The following is an 18,031-nucleotide window of genomic DNA, read 5'->3' on the forward strand; positions in this document are numbered from 1 at the left end:
ATTTGGATGTGAAGGGGGAGTGTCATTCTTGTTCATATTTTTATATTTTTTTGTACTTCGGATGGGGGAGCCGGGAGGTGTTATGTGTTTTTCTTTTCGTTTAGTTATTGGTTACTTTCGTGGTCTTTTCCATTCTTGATGTTATTTTTCTCTGATTGAAATTAGTGTATCTGTAAAGATAAGATGTGTTGTTGTTTTCTGGCTTGGGAAAAAGAAAAGAGAGGGCCTGGTGGTGAAGTGAATGTATGTGGGCTGTGTCTGGTTACCTTTTTTATTGCATTTGGCATCTTTTACGGTCTACGGGATGATGACATTAACTGCCACAAGAACTTGATGTGAGGTGAGAAATTCTGTGAAGCTGTTTGCTCGCGGGGCGCACGCCATATCGCCGACCAACTTGGTGCTTCAAACGGCTTGATTTGATTTGAGTGTCTTTATTTTACCTGTCTACTCGCGAGGTATTCTCGACATACGACAGGGGACTAAAACTAGTACCAAGAAATACATACAGAAGCTAAAGAACCAAAAACCCAGAATCATGCATACAGAAAATCCCCACAGCACGAAGTATAATGACGGAGGGTCCCCCGACCGCCCAGCGCAATGGCTGTCCTTCGCTTGTAAGGTCCCAAACAAGACCCCAAGCCTCGGCCTTTACCCTGTAGAAGACCAAACCCAAAAGAAAGATAGAACATGACAAAGGAAAAGTAACAAAGGAAAGATAGGAAGTAGAGAGAGAAAGGGAGAACGAGCAAACAGTAGAGAGTGGCAGCGCGCGCTAAGCCGAGAGGCCCGGGGGAGCCCCCGCACTGGGAAGTGGAGGGGCGGGCGGTGGTAGGCTCGACGGGGAGCGAGCGGGAGGGTCGGCGGCCTGTGGGTGCGCCTCAATCCTCGCGCGGCGATGGGCAAGCAGCACAGTGGGTGTTTTAGCTGCCTTGGCGGCTAGCCAGGTGGCCCCGCGCTTGGTGCCTATCAACTTCTAGAAGAAGCTACGGGACACCCGCTGTGGGTTCCGGGGGCAGACCCAAACATGTTCTGGGGCGGTCTCCGATCCGCAAAGGGGGCAGGAGAGCACGGCGTCCACATGTTCGAAGCGGCGATGGTAGGCCGCAAAGTCGCCATGGCCGGACAGAGCAGTCAGCACTGCGCGGGCGAGCTTGCGATCTGTCTCGTCAAGGAGACTTGACCAAGCCTTCTTGGGGGGTTCAACTGGGCGGTGCAGATGGGGTCTGATGGCGCGTCCCTCCTCTGCCCACCAGGCGCGGAAAGCAGAGTCGAGACGGGAGCGGAAATAGTGGCGGGCCCAGGAGAGCGACATGCCGTCCAGCCAGATGTTTGTCCTGGCCCCTAGCTTTGCTTGCTCATCTGCGAGCTCATTGCCCGCGATGTCGGAGTGGCCCGGGACCCAAATAGCCTCTACCTCGGGTGGGCCGTCGGGCCAGGGCCTTGGTCGTGGCCGCTCTGGGTGCGGTCTGATCCAGCTTGCGCAGATCATCTGGGCGCGCCTCAGATACTGCTCGGAGGTGCCCGGCTTGGCGTAGCGAGACGTGAGCCGGTTCACTGCGGCGAGATTGTCGGAGCAGATCCAGACCTTGCGGCACTGTGGCTTCTCCCATGAGTCGACCTCTGCCAGGGCCTTGGCGATGGCCAGCACCTCGGCGTCATGGACTTCGGCGCGGAACGGGGCAGGGCAGTTGCCCGTGGACAGGGTCCTGCCGTCCTGAATGACCACCCAGCCGGCGCCGACCTTCTCATCCCTCAGCTTGGATCCATCCGTATAGATCCAGAGATCTGAGGGGTCCGAGGAGCGGACTAGTAGCTGGTGGGCCGCGGCTGCGGCCTCCTTGTCGCCTTGCAGCGGGGGGCGGGTTGTCGGGAGCACTCCCTTGCACCTAGCAGGGAGGCTCGTGGCGATCCTGTGCGGGAGTAGCCTCTTGAGCGTACCCAGCTTGCCACCATCGGTGTCTCCGAACCCTAAGGGGTGGTTTGCCGGGGCTAGAGATGCCCTGATGCCGGCCGAGGCCAGGAGGTGGTCGAGGACGCAGCTCATGGGGGGGAACCCCGATGCCAGGTTGAAGATCACACATGGCGTCGTGCAATATAAGGGCAGCGCTGCACGTAGTCCCCTCCTGACCGTGCGGTCCAGGATGTGGGCAGCCCCGAGAAGGCCCCGGGAAGGCTTGGTTGGCGAGGGGCCAGGGCGCCACCACGTGGCCGCCGCGTATGTCAGTTTCGTGACCACGCAGGCGCGGACGGCCGTGAGAGCCCCCCTAATCGGCGCGCCCTTCCAACAACCGGACAGGATCTGATTGATTGATTGATTGATTCTTTATTTACCTGTCTACTCGCGAGGTATTCTCGGCATACGACAGGGGACTACAAGTAGTACCAGAAATTACATACAGAAACAGAAACCTAAAATCCAAACCATGCATACAGAAACCCCCCGCACAAAGTGTAATGACTAAAGTGTGTCCACCCGCCCAGCCCAGAGGCTGTCCTTTGCTTGTGTGGCCCCAAACCTGGCCCAGAGTCCTGGCCTCGCCGCTGATGCAGACCAAACATAAAAACAAAAACAAAGGAAACAACAAAGGGAAGTACAAATAAAGAGAGAAACAAGTAGGAAAAAGGAGGTGATGGCAGCGCAAACGCGCTAAGGGGGAGACCCCGAGGGTACGCCGTCTCCAGGTGGCAGAGGGAGTGCGGGAGGGGCCGCGTCTTGCGCCCGCGTGTCCGGCCTCATGCGGCGGTGAGCCAACAGGGCCGTGGGGGCTTTGGCTGCTTTGGCGGCCAGCCAGCAGGCTCCGCGCTTGGTACCGATCAACTTCTGAAAGAAGCTGCTGGACACCCGCTGTGGGTTGTGGTGGCAAACCCAGATGTGCTCCGGGCTCGTGTCGGCTCCGCAGAGGGGACAGGAGGGCACGGCGTCCTCGTGCTCGAAACGGCGGTGATAGGCCGCAAAGTCGCCGTGTCCTGACAAAGCTGTCAGCACCGCGCGGGCGAGGTTGCGATCGGTCTCGTCAAGGAGACTTGTCCAAGCCTTCTTCGGGGCCTGCACCGGGCGGCGCAGGTGAGGTCTGGAGTTGCGACCCTCTGCCTCCCACCAGGCGCGAAATGCGGTAGTGACCCGGGCGCGGAATTCACTGCGTGCCCAGGAGAGTGACATGCCAGTCCTTGTGGTGATTATGTCTGCACCCCACCTGGCTTGTCTGTCGGCGAGCTCGTTGCCCACGACATCGGAGTGGCCTGGAACCCAGATCGCTTCCACCTTAATGGCTCCATCTGGCCACGGTCTTGGCCGCGGATGGTTGGCGTCGGGACGTAACCAGTCCGCGCAAATTGTTTGGGCTCTCCGAAGGTGTTCCTCGGAGGTTCCGGGCTTGACGTCCCGGGACGTGAGTCTACTCACCGCTGCCATGTTGTCTGAACAGATCCAGACTTTGCGGCACCGCGGTTTGTCCCGCAGGTCGACGGCGGTTATGGCCTCGGCAATGGCCAGCACTTCGGCGTCGTGCACCTCGGCGCGGAAAGGGACCGGGCGGTTTCCCGAGAGCAGGACCTGTCCCCCCTGGATAATTACCCAGCCGGCGCCAACCCTGTTCGGACTCAGCTTCGAGCCGTCTGTGTATAGCCACAGGTCTGAGGGGGGGGAGGAGCGGACCAGAGCGAGGTGTGCTGCAGCGGCAGCCTCTTTGTCACCCCGGATCGGGGCCCGGGTCGAAGGTAGCTTGCCCTTGCATGGCGGCGGGAAGCTCGTGGACAGCTCGTATGGGAGCATACTCCTGAGCTCGCCCAGTATGCCCCACATTGGCCTTATGGAGCCGAGGGGGTGGTTTGGCGGGGCCAGCGCGACTCTGAGAGCAGCCGACCCAAGGAGGTTGTCCAGCGCATAGCGCATGGGAGGGAAGCCCGATGCGAGGTTGTATATTGCACAGGGTGTGGTGCAATATAGCGGCAGGGCGGCGCGGAGGCCTCTGCGGACGGTGCGGTCGAGGAGGCTTGAGGCCCCCAGTAACCCGCGGCTCAGCGGGGCGTCGGGCGGGGTTGGGCGCCACCATGTGGCCGCAGCGTAAGACAGCTTGGCAACCACGCATGCGCGGACCGCCGTGAGGGCACCCTTGATCGGGGCGCCTTTCCAGCACCCGGACAGAATCTGGATGCCGCGAATGGCCGGTGCCGTCCTCTGTGCCACGTCTCGGATGTGTGGCACGAAGGAGAGGTTACGTGACCAGCGCACGCCGAGCCAGCGCAGGGTCTCGCGAGGGCTGACCGCCTCCAGCGTAGAGCCGTCGGGGAGTCGCAGGCTTGGGTTTTGTCCATGACGCTTGCGCGTCACGTGCAGAAGTTCGGACTTCGTCAGGTCGAGCGCCATGCCGTTGTCCGTGCACCAGCTGTCAACGAGCTCCAGAGAGCGGGAGAGAACCGAGCAGTTGCCTTCGAGGGACGAGTCTGAGTTGACTAGGCAACCATCGTCAGCGTACCCACGGAGAGTGCAGGGGAGTGGCATCTTGAACAGCGGCGACATGAACAGCATGAACAAGATTGGGGAGATGGGCGAGCCCTGTGGGAGGCTGCCACCTGTTGGCTGGAGAGCGTCGGAGACGCCGTCTAAGGTTAGGGAAGCCCGCCTGCCCGCCAGGAACGAGGACACCCATCGACATGTTCCAGCCGGGCACCCCAGGTCCGCCAGTCGTTTGACCATGCGGTTCGGATGCACGGCGTCGAAGGCCCCCTTGATATCAAAGGTGAGGACCGAAGACTCACCCCTGAGGTCGGCTGTGCGCTCGAGAGAGTGCGCCAGGCGTAGGCACATGTCCTCGGCGCTGCGCCCCGGAACCGCACCGGCGTAGTTGTCTTGGATGTGACCTGCCTCCAGCGCCCAGCACGAGAGACGGCGGGCGACTATCCTTTCCAGGCACTTGGCCAGGGTCGGGAGCAGCGAGATGAGCCGGTAGGCCCGTGGCGACGAGCGATCCTTCTTGTTGGGCTTTGGCAGGGCGATCACCTTAGCCTCTTTGAAGGAGGCAGGGTGGTGGCCCCAGAAGAAGCTTGCGTTGAACAAATGGGTGACCTGCCGCTTGAGGGAGGGCCAGGCCAGTTTCAGGACGTTGTTCGAGAGGCCGTCCGGGCCGGGGGCAGTGTTGCGCGGCCTCCAAAGAGCAGCTTCCACCTCGTCTCTGGTGATTCGGGCGCGTGTCGGCGGGGCTTCCGTCCTGGAGCCCCAGGTCCTCGGTTCCACCTGCAGGGCGGGGGATTCGATGTCCCCTGGCCGGGCGGAAGGCATGTGCACGCTGCGAAGGAGAGCGATCTTTTCCGTGGTGTCTTGTACCGTGGCCTCCGCTCCGTCCGCCGGCGATAGTGCTGGGGAGTGGCGGTGCGGAGCTTTCGTCCTCCATTTCACGATACGGAAGAGGTCTCGGGTATCAGTGACCTTCGCCAGCAAGTCGGCGTAGAAAGCCCGAGCCGCGCTCCTGAGTGCGCGCCTGAGGCGCTTCTTGGCTTCGCGGCGTTCGGTCCTGGCCTCTTGTGCTGCGGCCTGTGTCGTTGCCTTTTCCACCCTGTTCCGCGCTGCGCTTTGCTCCGCACGCGCGACGCTGCACTCCTTGTTCCACCATGGGAAGCTCTTGGCCTTGCCCAGAGACTTGGGCGTTGATGCGACCAGGGCGTCCAGGATCACATCCTGTAGAAGTCTCGCGAAGTCGTCAATGTGCTTTTTCTCCGGGATCTGGCCGTCTGACCTCCGGTACTCTCTCACAAGGTCGTCCAGGCGAGCCGCGCCGGCCTTGCATGCCGCGTCGAACTTCTTTTTGTCAAGCTTATCCATGAGGAAGCGCCCCGCGGGGCTCGGGACCACTGTGTGCCCTGGCAGCGGGATGGACACCAAGAGCGGGAAGTGGTCACTTCCGCATGTCAGATCGTCCCGTAGCTCCACGCTCGCCCCGGTGACAAAAAGAGGCGACGACATTATGGTAAGGTCTATGACACTCCCTGACTCGTGGGTTGGCTCCCCATCCGCGTTGCCCAGCAGAAGGGCACGCTCTTCCATCCAGGCCAGTAGGAGCTCGGCGTCGTTGTCGTCCGTGGCGCATCGGGGGTCCCAGGCACTGTGGTGGAGGTTGAAGTCGCCCACTCCCACAGACCGCGGCCCTGGCTGCATGCTGGTCAGAAGACGAAGCGCCTCCCCTGTCCTAGCCGAACCTGTCCCGGCATTGTAAAGGTTTACGATGCTGTACGTGTGCCCCCCGATTAGGACCTCCACAATGATGACATCCTGGTGTTCTTCCCTCATGTAGGCCTTTTGGAAGCGAAGCCCGTGTCTTTTTGTCGAAATGTATGTGGCGACTCGGGGATTCGAGCGCCAGTTACCCTCCGGGACTATTACCTGATAGGAGGGGTGCCTAGGGAACGTTCTGTTCCCCGGGTCTGCGCTAGACGGGGCCTCTTGGAGGCAGACCACATCCACCTGGTCTTCATGCGCCTTGTGTAGCAACGACTGTGCACAGGTCCAGGACCTTTGCACATTCGCAGAAATCATTTGCAATACTGTGTCGTTAGGGTGTCCTAACATTTACAGAAGTTCCTCGTCATTGTCGTCTACCTGCATTGAATCCCGTGTTTCAGGGGACTCGCTGGAGGTGGGCAGGGGGGAGGGTTGCAGCTGGGCGGCCTGTGATGGGGCGGTCGATGGCTGGCTGGGTGCCGAGGAGGCAGGGGAGGGGGAAGCCTGGGAGCTTGAAGGGCTCTTCGTCTGTGACGACGGCCGGGCCGGGGGGGCCGAGGTGACGGCCGTGGAAGGCGCCTGGGAGGACGCTGGGGACGGGGCCTTGTCTCCCTGGGCGGCGGCAGCCGGGGTGGACGACTGCGTCTCGGTATCGGCCGGGCATTTGCGGTCAAAGTGGCGGACCCGGCAGCGTGTGCAGAACGGGAAGCGCTCCAGGGTGTTGTCTGCGGAGACCATGTGCAGCTCTCCAAGTGTCGCTACGCGGCGGGGAACCGCGGACGGGGACACCAGGCCTTCGTGGAAGGCGATGTGGGCGCGGAAGGTGGGCACGCCTGCCTTGCCAACGTACTTTGACAGCGTGGCGCTGGCGGAGACGACACCAAAGGCCTGTTCGATATCCTGACGGACATCGTCTAGGGTGACCCGGTGGAGCATCACGGCGCCGGGGGTCTTGGGGTCCTCGACCGTGATCGAGGTGGGCAGTCCGTGTACGATGTACTTGGACCAAGCATCCCTCTTGTGAACCTTCTCCGCAGTCAGGTTGGCGCGGATGCGCTCAGCGTGGCTGAGGAATTTGCCGACGTCACGGACGGCTGTCAGGGCAAAGCCCGTCTTGGTGGCGGTGGCGGTGCCTGCGCCCTCGCCGCGGGGGATGCCCGCGTTGGCCTTCGTTAGGACAGGATCTGGATGCCTCGGATCAGCTTCAAACGGCAGAACACATACAACTTGGAGTTTCCATGCTGAATGTGTGAGATGTCTCGCAAGTCATGGAGAAAAAGGAAAAAGGAAAAAGAATACATACAACACTGGGGATTCCCACGTGGTCACCCACCGTAGTACTGATCCAGCGCTTTGTGGGTTAACTAAGGGAGAGCGGACGGGATCCCGTGCTTTCTACAAGCTGTGGTCGTATGTGGCAGAAGGGGGGAGATAGTTGGATATATAGAACGTGGTGGAGTAGGAAGAGGAGGAGGCGGTTGGGGGCTTCTATGTCGTGTGTCTTGTGTAACACAAACTACATTGTGGCAGGACTCGGGGACATCAAAGTACAAAGCAGGTATTGTCTATTGCTAACAGGTTCTCTAAATCATCAGCCATCAATCTGCTCATGTTGAATGAGCAAGAAGCAACGAAAGGGGTTGGACCCGGGCCAAGGCTTGCATTGGTTGGCACACTCGGCAACATCCGACTTCTCGCCGTTCTCCATTACTTTCTAGTAGTCGATGGGCCGGCTTCTTCAGTAGTGTACTCTACAGTACGGCCGTCACCGTTGACATTGTTTCCATCATCGCACTGCTCGCCGGCCTCGACAATGCCGTTGCCACAGACACTCGTGCGGCTTTCAGGGTACAGCTCGCAGACGCGCTGGGCATCGACAACCAAGGGATAGTCGGGCAGAGGGGGGAACTCGACTTCGGCCTTGGGCTCCAGCGGGTTGCCGACCATGTCCCAGGAGCCGTAGGTGGCGAGGTTGTTATGCATCACCGAGTGCAAATCGTATTCACCGAGGGCCCCCATCTTCATGGCGTCGAGGTCGTAGGGCGTGAAGTTGCAGCCGTAGCCCGTGCAGGTGTCGGCGCCGCAGTCGACGGGCTCGCGGTCCAGGTAGTTGTCCTCGTCGTCGTATTTTCTGGTGCAGAAAATGCAGATGCAGAAGTGAGTGGTGGAGAAGAGAACCAAAAGCGATATGGTCGAGGAAGACACCACCAGCTCGTTATACATGGCGAGCGGGCTATCTTCATTCCCCACGGGCCCGACCCGGCAAGTCTGCCGAGTGTATATCTCCTAACTCCTTGGTGTTCATCTGAAGACGAGCATCTTTACTTTTACGACACACGATGGCCCAGTGGTAGTTCTCTAGCCATGGGCCGCGACAAGTTACTAGCTTTCACCGAGACGACAGGGGTACGATCTGACTGCGAGCTGTACGAACGTACATCTATCCGAGGTGATGTATCCTCGTTTAACTTACGTCGCTTAAGCCTCCGGCGAGTGAGTATCCGCGGAGCGCGCAAGGCGTCTATGCGCGGCAATTCATGGAATTCGGGTTTAAGACAAGTATAAATGATCTCCGGATCTACAGAACAGCCGCCGGCATTGTGTCTTTGAGGGCTACTTTGCGGATGGTCCAGGAGACCGACGTCGTGGCGCAGCACGTGCGATGAAGATTCTACCAAGCCAAGTTTACGATTCTGGACATGCGACAGGGGCCTGCAACAGGCGGTCTCTTCGCGTGCAAAAAAAAAAAAAAAAAAAAAAAAAAAAAAAAAACCCAGGCATTGTTGAGATTTTGCATGGAAATTAAGTATATTCAAGGGAGAGTTCTATGTAGCAGGGCACGGGTTCATGTATGCTAGGAGGAGCAGGCGGGGTATGTATTCACGTGATGTGGCTGAGCCGTGGCTGGCTTTGTGGCTGGGACTTGATATCACAACAGGCATGGACAAGATTTGTCGTGATGATAATGTTTGTGTAACCACCAAATTCAGTGGAGAAAAATCAAAAAGACATACAACACCGAGGATTCGCATGTGGTCACCCACCATACTACTGGTTCGGCGCTCTGTGGCTTGACTAAGGGGGAGCAGACGGGACCCCGTATTTTCCGCAGGCTATGGTCGTATGTGAAAGAGCTTACTTTAAGATTCAATTATAAAGGAAGACTTTATCGAGGGCGGACATCCTTACCCGGTAGAGCCGCTCATGGCGTCGAAAGCAGGAGCGTCTCAGCTTTTCCTACGATGACGACTATTCGTTTCCCCGTATAACTCCTGAGCTGCCATGTGGTAGTCGCGAAAAACTGGGACACGCAGCCGAGAGTTGCAAAAGAAACAAGTTGTGTGCTCCGTACAATAGGTTACCACCTGGGATCTACATGCCTACAAGTGCCCACATTTATGATGTCACGTGACTACGTGAAGACCACCATCCATGGAGCGGCACCAAACTTATGGGTGCCCAAAGCTTGCGCGAGCTTAGCTTATGCGCCAACGACAAAACGTAGCACGGCTTTAACTTGTCTCCATCTACACAAAATGGGGGACCTCTCTGGTAAGCCTCCTTTATCATTTTCTTTCTGCTTGTGCCATGGCCCCAGCCTATTCACGGTCTAGATGAAAACACCATCCGCATCCTTGTGTCCACCGACAACCACGTGGGCTACGAGGAGCGCGATCCCATCCGCAAGGACGACAGCTGGAAGACTTTTGACGAGATCATGACGCTAGCACGCACTGAAGATGTCGACATGGTGCTGCTGGGCGGCGATCTATTCCACGATAACAAGCCGTCGCGCAAGAGCCTGTTCCAGGTGATGCGATCGCTGCGCAAGAACTGCTTGGGGATGAAGCCGTGCGAACTGGAGTTTTTGAGCGACGCGCAGGAGGTGTTTGAGGGTGCATTTTCCAAGGTCAACTACGAGGACGAGGACATCAATATTGCTATCCCCGTCTTCAGCATACACGGCAACCATGACGATCCCAGCGGCGACGGCCACTTGTGCTCCTTGGATTTACTTCAGGTTGCTGGTCTGGTCAACTATTTCGGCCGTGTTCCCGAAGCCGATAACATCGAGGCCAAGCCCATCCTGCTGCAAAAGGGCACCACGCGTCTAGCCCTCTACGGACTCAGCAATGTGCGGGACGAGCGCATGTTTCGTACTTTCCGCGACCACAAGGTCAAGTGGTTCCGTCCCGGCGAGGCTCAATCTGAATGGTTCAACCTTTTAACCGTGCACCAAAACCACCACGCACACACAGCCACTTCGTATCTCCCCGAAAATGTGCTGCCTGACTGGATGCAACTGGTAGTCTGGGGCCACGAGCACGAGTGCTTAGTCGAGCCACGCAAAAATGCCGAAACGGGCTTCCATGTCATGCAGCCCGGGTCGTCAGTGGCCACTTCGCTGTGCCCTGGTGAAGCGGTGTCCAAGCACGTAGCCATTGTCAACGTGCGCGGCCGCGAATTCACTGTCGATAAGCTTCCGCTCAAGACAGTGCGGCCGTTTGTCACGCGCGAGATTGTTCTGAGCCAAGAGCGCAAGTTCAAGGGCCTTGATCGTGTCGATGCGCGCAAGGACATGCGTGTAGAAGTCACCAAACGACTGATGGAGGTGGTCGACGAAATGATTGGCGAGGCCACGGATAGCTGGCTTGAGGCACATCCAGAGGCGGCACCGGAGGGTATGCCACTGCCACTCATCAGACTGAAGGTCGAGTACTCGCCGTCTGAAGAGGGCGGGAACTTTGACGTGGAAAACCCGCAACGCTTCTCGAACCGGTTTGTGGGCCGGGTTGCCAACACAAATGACGTGGTGCTGTTCCACCGTCGAAAGACGGCAGTAATCAAGTGTAGGTGTATTTCTTATTTTCTCGATTATACTTTGATAACTACATACTGACACGGGTTTGAATGCCAGCCTCTAAAGGCTCCAAGGTGAATCTCCCTGAAGAAGGCGCAATTTCAGGCGAATCAGGTGTCAAAGTTGATGTGCTTGTGCAAGAGTTTCTCCAAGCACAGTCCCTCAAGATTCTACCCCAAGCGCCCTTTGGTGATGCAGTGAACCAGTTTGTATCCAAGGATGACAAGCACGCCATGGAACACTTTGTATCCGAGTCCTTGTCCGGCCAGGTACAGCAGATGCTCGCACTCGATTCGGACGATGATGATCTCGACGCCGCTATGGAGTCGTACCGCGTGCAGCTGGACGAGAAGTTTGCGGCAGGTACATGGACCATCAAAGGTTCGCGCCGCATCCGCGAGAGGCCACGTGGCTGGGATTCAGACCTTGAAGGACACTGGGAAGACCAACCTGAAGCACAGATAAGTGTAAACGAGGCAAATGATAGCGCAGAAGAAAGTCAAGCACCGGCACCAGCACCAGCACCACAGCGTGGTAGGCGCAAGGGCGCTACGACGGCAGCGACTAAAGCAGCCCCGGCCAAAGCACCGGCGCGCAAAACAACGACCCGTGGTCGAGCAGCCAAGGCTGTCGTTGAACCCGAGGACGACGTAGTTATGGACGATATAGACGACGACCCAGAGCCGGCACCGGCGCCGGCACGAGTCCAGCGTGAGACACGAGCCGCCAGCTCACGAACAGCGGCGACGCGGGCTGCTTCTACAACTACAACGAACACGCGGCGTACTGCGGCTGCAAGGCAGACCACGCTGGATTTCTCGCAGAGCCAAACTACAGGACGAGCTGCAGGGCGAAGTATAGCAGCGAGGAAAACACCGGCGGTGATGGAGATTAGTGACGATGACGTGGAGGACGATGACGACGATGGATTCGAGCCACCGGTGGCTCGTACGGGGGGCCGGCGACGCTAAAGCGGGGCGGGGGGCGGAAGGAACAGGGGCAAAGGGAGAGGGGAGGGAGTGAGAGAGGCATGGCACATGTCGTACGTGGTTTGTACTGGCATGAGGTTCTAGACTTGCACGAATCCGCCTTGCAGACGATGTGCAAACCTCCCTTTTGTTCGAGAGTCGGTGGGTGTCTCAGTTGGCGTGGTGCATGGAAGCACATGCAGGACGCGGGGGAACAACACGGAGACGCGGTTCGTGGGCGGGGGCCGGTGCATGTGTCTACAGGCATACAAGTATTACTGCATGGAGCTGAGACCCCGGCCTGCACTGCAATGCTGTGGTGGTGCACGAGGGGTAGGAGTACTTGTCTCCTTGTGTATGGCCCAATCCCACATCACGGGTAGATGTGCAATATCATGAGCCGGGACATTTTGATCTACGTGGCTTGCCGCCACGGGCAAGAGACGCTCCGGTACAGCGCAAGATTATTTGGCAAGATTTCATCGTGTATATCTAACGTAATACATAACTGCGTGTTTATGAAACGGGCCTGTTGCTCTATTGCTGCACTGGCAAAAGTGCGGAGGTGAAGACGGAGGGATACGAGGAGGGCCGGAAATAAGGGGTGGGGGAATAAGGATACAATAGGTAGAATAGTCGACTAATACGGACAAGAAAAGAGGCTCAGGGAGGTCAGGAAAAAAAGATTGGAAAAACATTGAAAAAGAAATGAGAAAAAAAGGCTCCCCCAGGAGCGGCCCTACAGAACATGAAACAGGGGACTAAAATAAAAACAAAGACAACCAGACTGAAAATATCGACGCATGGCTTCTGTGCCATTGACTGCAGGAGAGAAAATAGAGAAAAATCGGACAGTCTGCAGGAAAAGCCCCAAGGGAGAAGACTCTTGTTTTAGAGCCGTTTTGACATCTGGCGTTTCTCTCTGACACACGCTGGTCCTTACGGCGCCTTCAGTGGGTCATCCCGGGCGCTACAGGGCTCTTTATCCACTATAGAGCACCGCTATAACAGGCTCTAGCCACTAAACAGCACCAAACAGCCACAGCCACAGCCACCCACACCTTGCGGCCTGCCGCGGCTGCTCTTAGACGCGTTGCCATGCCTCGGGATCAGCAGAGCATGAAAGCAAAGCGCCTCTTTCAACCAGCCCACGACACCATCGTATTGGACGAAAAGTGATGACTGGATGGCCTGCGCACGGAGACAGGCGGTGGGTGGCATGATATTCTTCCGATCATACAGATGCTCGAGCTGGCCGGGAGGACAGGGAGTGTTTCATGATAGAGAATGCAAACAACCCTAGAGCTAGGCGGAAACCCTAGTCTGTCAAGTCTGCCTCGATAAAGACGAGGTGAAACAAAGCCGACGATGGATGGGGTGTTATTGGCTTTGCAATTGCCTAGCTGGGGGGTTGTTGCCACTTTATTGTCGAGCCCATGCCTGGTTGTTTTTTTTTGTCTGTTGTTTTGTCGTTGAGCCCAGGCTCCTGCCTCTGTTGCCCACGGCGTTGTTGTCGGGCTCCTGCCTGTTTGGTCTTTGGCGTGCTCCTGTTTCTTGTGTTCGCTATGGATGTGCGTGATACCGCTCTTTCCTCATTGATGATTTCCCCGCCTTTTCTTTTTCATTTTTTTACGACGGTCTCAAAGTGCCAGTTCGTGAATGGCTCAATAATAATTGCCGGTTGCTCTTGCCCTGGACAAGCAGGGGAAACACGCAACTGCCCGGGTTTTGTGCGGCAGGTTCAAAAGTCGTCAAACGTTACGTAGACATTGTGGGTGCAAAGTGGAGTCGGTCCGAGGGCGCTGTGATCCTTAGCGCAGTTGCTGGATTTTGTGTCTTTGTTTTTTGTTTCTTTTATTGCCAACACACCATAGGGTTTTCAGAGTGTGATGGCCGTGTATTGCTCTTCAAGTGTGGTGTCTCGTGTTGATTCTGCGTGCGACGGCTTGGCTAGTCGTGAAGGAGCAAAAGAGCTTGCCGGCTGCTGGTGCTGGCTGACAAGGAGGCACTTGTGCCTGGCCAGCATGGCTGCTGTGGTTGTGTAGCACAACTGTCACAGATACCTGGCCCGGGACTCGGTCATGTCATACTTCTTACTGCCTTGGAGATCCGGGCTGGCGGAGGGTCCTCCTCAGTTTCGCTGGTCTTTCTTTGGAAGGTGATGTGCTGTGCTGAATGACGTTTGTTTGCATTTTTTTGACCACCACGGTTACCGCCTCCATCCATCGTCTAATAACACGTCGAAATTTGCCGATCGCGGGCTTGTAGATAAAGGCCTCGTTGAGTGGGAGTGCTTCATAGCAGCATGGAGTGCATATCCATCGATGTCGATATACGCGATTGTGTGCCGAACTGAGGCCATGTATCTGTGTGTACCTCCACCACCACATTTGCCTGTAATAGTACATAGAAGCTACCAGCCAACCAACTGCAGAAGCAAGTATAGCTACTTTGGTCGTCCTGCCACCGCTGTGCCTGGAGGCAACTACCAGTCTCCTCAACGCTCTTTCCGCATGTCGCTTTTTTAGTCCTCGCCTAACCCCTGCCCTTGCATCCTTCCCCCTGGCTCTTGCCTTGCCTTCGCCCTGTAGCTCCTGCTCCGTCTTGGCCACTGCTCTTTTTGGCTCCTTCCCTGCATGCCTGGCGTTTGTCTTTTAGCTAATGTGACAACCACATAAAACATCGGCCTCGATATTTTTCTTCTTCTTTCTTTTTCTCCTGTATTCTTTTCCTCTTGTCAACCTCTGTGTTTGTTGCGTGCTTGGCTCATTGATTGTTTGCCAAACAACTTGAACAAAAAAGCCCGCACTTAGACTCTGTCCCGCTTGGACCACCAGATTTCAGCTGCTGGGCACCCTCCTCCGTGGCAACCTCGACTCACTGATTCTTTATCACCACAACTCGCCCAAAACCCGGCAGCCGGCGCCACCTTCCGATCCCGTGCTCCCCGCTCCTCGCCCGAGCCGGGATTCATAGTCCTCAATGTCACCGCTGTCCCCACGACAAACCGGATTCATGCCTCTCAACGACACCAACAACGATGACGGCATCCCGCTGTCGCAGATGCGCACCAATGCCTCGACCGGCGCACGAAAGGCTGCCCAGACCATGGTTGGCATCGCCAGCAGCGACGAAGGCGATGAAAAGATTCCCCAAAGCTCTGGCGGCCTAGGCGGTCGCCGCAAACAGGCCACCGGCCTCGACCGCAGCGACACGGGCGGCGAAGTAGAGCTCAATGCCATGGGCCGCCTGTACACCAAGATTGTCAGCTTTTCTCCCATCATGCGCTACATCGTTTATGTCGTGCCCGTCGCCATGTTGCTGGCCATTCCAATTGTGGTACTCATTCTCACCGACCACCGCTATGATCTCTATGTTGGCTCAGGCGATAACAAGGCCCACGGCCCCCCTCAGCTGAAACTCTGGATCTGGATCATGATCGCTTGGCTAACCCTATGGGCTGGTAAAATCGTTGCCCACATAATTCCCGTTGCCTTCCTCTTCCTGTGCGGTGTTGTCAGCTCTGGCACGCGCAAGTATGCCACTGTGTTGCGGAACCTGGAAATCCCTTTGTCTCTCTTCTTCTGGGCCCTGGCCTCATGGATCAGCTTCAAGACCTTTTTCAATGCTTACGACAAGGCCGGCGTCAGCTGGGTTGAGATCCTGACCAAGATGCTGCTATCCGGCATGATTTGCTCTGCCGTCTACCTGGCTGAAAAGGCCGTTGTGCAAATGATTGGCATCTCATACCACCAGCGCTCCTTTGCCAACCGTATCAAGGACTCGAAGCGCGAGGTCTACCTCCTAGGTCTCTTGTATGATGCCTCCCGGGCTTTGTTCCCCATGTACTGCCCCGAATTTGAAGAGGAAGACTACGTCATCACCGACAGCATCAACCTCATCCTCGCTGGTGGCAACAAGAAGGGCGGGAATGTCGCGCCCCGCAAGTTCATTGGCGATGTCGGCCGTCTTGGAGACAAGGTGACCTCGGTGTTTGGTAACATCGCCTCCGAGATTACCGGTAAGAATGTCTTTAACCCCAACTCGGCCCACTCGATTGTCATTGAGGCCTTGGAGAAGAAGAAGTCGTCCGAAGCTTTGGCTCGCCGTATTTGGATGTCCTTTGTTGTTGAAGACAGAGACTCGTTGATGCCTGAAGATATTCAGGAAGTCCTGGGCCTCAACTACAAGGACGAGGCTGACGAGGCCTTTTCGGCTATTGACAACGATGGCAATGGAGACATCAGCATTGATGAAATGGTTCGCAAGGTCGTCGACATGGGCCGCGAGCGCAAGGCTATCTCTGAGGGCATGAAGGACATTGGCCAGGCTCTGCAGGCCTTTGACGAGGTCTTGACCTTCTGCGTGTTCATCGCCTCTATTTTCATCTTTGGTAGGTTCCAGATAACCCTTCTCACCTTTGCCCCCGCCATACTAACCACTATCAACTGCAGTTCTCGTTTTCCAGGCTGGTTTCAGCACTACTCTTGCCTCGGCTGCCACTTCGATTCTGACCCTGTCGTTTGTCTTCTCCGTCACAGCCCAGGAATTCCTTGGTTCTTGCATTTTCCTCTTCGTGAAGCACCCCTTCGATGTCGGTGACCGCGTCGAGATCACTGGTACTGCTCTGACGGTCGAAAAAATTTCTCTGCTTTACACAGTTTTCAACCGCCTTGACAGAAACCAGGTTGCGCAAGCCCCCAACATTGTTCTTAATAGTTTGTGGGTTGAGAATATTTCGCGCTCCAAGGCCATGAATGAAACCATTGATCTCAATGTCAGTTACGATACATCCATGGATGACATTGAGCTGCTACGTCAGGAAATGGAGAACTTTGTGCGCGATCCAGCCAACTCTCGTGACTTTCACCCCGACTTTGGCATTGGTGTCTTTGGCGTTGGCGATTTGGACAAGCTGCAGCTCAAGATCACCATCAAGTTCAAGTCCAACTGGCACGACGAAAGAATCCGCGCTCAACGCCGCAGCCGTTTCATTACTGCTTTGTACGCTGCTGTTAAGAGGATTCCTGTGCATGCTCCTGGCGGCGGTACCGAGCCTGCCGGTGGTCCGACCAACCCTTCGTACAGCGTAACTATTACCGACGAGCAGGCTTCCAAGAACCGACAGGAAGCTGCTCTCGCCAACGACAAGCTGCGCATGGCCCCTCTGATGCCTGAAAACGATGTGTTGACGTTCGACGTTGGTGCCTCTGCTGATAAGCTCGGTGGAATCAACGCTCGACGCCCGCAGTCGCCGGCAGAATCACACCTCCGTGCTGACTGGGAAAGCACAGCGCCGTCGCGCCGGGACAGCCGCCGCGGATTGCGCATGGCTGGACAGAGTGCGCCCGCCGCACCGCTGGTAACACTATCAACTCCAATCTCACCGCCTCCGCGGATGAGTACCGAGTCCCGGCGCAACTTTGACGAAGAGGCGCAGCTGGCCAGAACCCGCACCGCACAGACAGTGCAAGGTGCGGTGCCGCAGCGCTCGTCGACGCAATATACGACGGTGAACCTGAGCACTCCCCAGGATCATGACGAGCTGGTAAGACGGTCCAAGAGCAGCCGCCATTAAAAGGGGTGGGGTATTGTGGTTTGTGTCTTTATATTTCTCATATTTCTGTTTTGGATTTGCTTTCTAGATTGTGTTTGCCTAGTGCTCGAGATGTATCCTCCTACAAAGGGCGGACAGCACATGTATTTGCTTTGTTCTGGGTGTCGTCTAATGTTCCTGGGCGTGTTGGGTAACACGCAGAATGGCAGTGGGAACCCCGTTGACCGGCCATTACGACGCTCGGTGTGTGGATATACCGTTTTGCCATCTATCCGGGATGTTTTCTTTTGTGTTTATTTGTTCTGACGAAAGTATGAAATGTGCCTTTTTTTTATTTGATATCTATTACACGGGAGTCGATTTAGGCTCACCCAACCCGGATCTTGATCTTATTTTAACTGTGTGATATGACATTGCCTGACGTG

General features: G+C 56.6%; 5 protein-coding genes across 5 annotated transcripts; 2 read left to right on the plus strand and 3 right to left on the minus strand.

Annotated features, from left to right (window-relative positions):
* Nucleotides 1-979: 979 nt before the first annotated feature.
* BROUX77_007417 (uncharacterized protein) lies at nt 980-2,050 on the minus strand (the record flags this gene model as incomplete). The annotated part of the gene is made up of 1 exon (XM_073752510.1): nt 980-2,050. The coding sequence occupies one exon, from the start codon at nt 2,048-2,050 to the stop codon at nt 980-982; it is 1,071 nt and encodes a 356-aa protein (XP_073601710.1).
* A 603-nt stretch (nt 2,051-2,653) lies between these two features.
* Nucleotides 2,654-6,157, minus strand: BROUX77_007418 (uncharacterized protein; the record flags this gene model as incomplete). The annotated part of the gene is made up of 1 exon (XM_073752511.1): nt 2,654-6,157. The coding sequence occupies one exon, from the start codon at nt 6,155-6,157 to the stop codon at nt 2,654-2,656; it is 3,504 nt and encodes a 1,167-aa protein (XP_073601711.1).
* Nucleotides 6,158-6,568: 411 nt separating this feature from the next.
* On the minus strand, nt 6,569-8,443 carry BROUX77_007419 (uncharacterized protein; the record flags this gene model as incomplete). Its single annotated transcript, XM_073752512.1, has 2 exons — nt 6,569-7,461; nt 7,981-8,443. 2 exons carry the CDS (start codon nt 8,441-8,443, stop codon nt 6,569-6,571), a joined length of 1,356 nt encoding a protein of 451 aa, XP_073601712.1.
* Nucleotides 8,444-9,756: 1,313 nt separating this feature from the next.
* On the plus strand, nt 9,757-12,052 carry BROUX77_007420 (uncharacterized protein; the record flags this gene model as incomplete). The annotated part of the gene is made up of 3 exons (XM_073752513.1): nt 9,757-9,772; nt 9,835-11,070; nt 11,139-12,052. 3 exons carry the CDS (start codon nt 9,757-9,759, stop codon nt 12,050-12,052), a joined length of 2,166 nt encoding a protein of 721 aa, XP_073601713.1.
* Nucleotides 12,053-15,031: 2,979 nt separating this feature from the next.
* On the plus strand, nt 15,032-17,627 carry BROUX77_007421 (uncharacterized protein; the record flags this gene model as incomplete). The annotated part of the gene is made up of 2 exons (XM_073752514.1): nt 15,032-16,442; nt 16,504-17,627. 2 exons carry the CDS (start codon nt 15,032-15,034, stop codon nt 17,625-17,627), a joined length of 2,535 nt encoding a protein of 844 aa, XP_073601714.1.
* Nucleotides 17,628-18,031: the final 404 nt, after the last annotated feature.

This window comes from Berkeleyomyces rouxiae, assembly GCF_048999995.1.
Source record: "Berkeleyomyces rouxiae strain 22BRR77 chromosome Unknown BrBRR77_ptg000012l, whole genome shotgun sequence".
Classification (NCBI taxonomy): Eukaryota; Fungi; Ascomycota; class Sordariomycetes; order Microascales; family Ceratocystidaceae; genus Berkeleyomyces; species Berkeleyomyces rouxiae.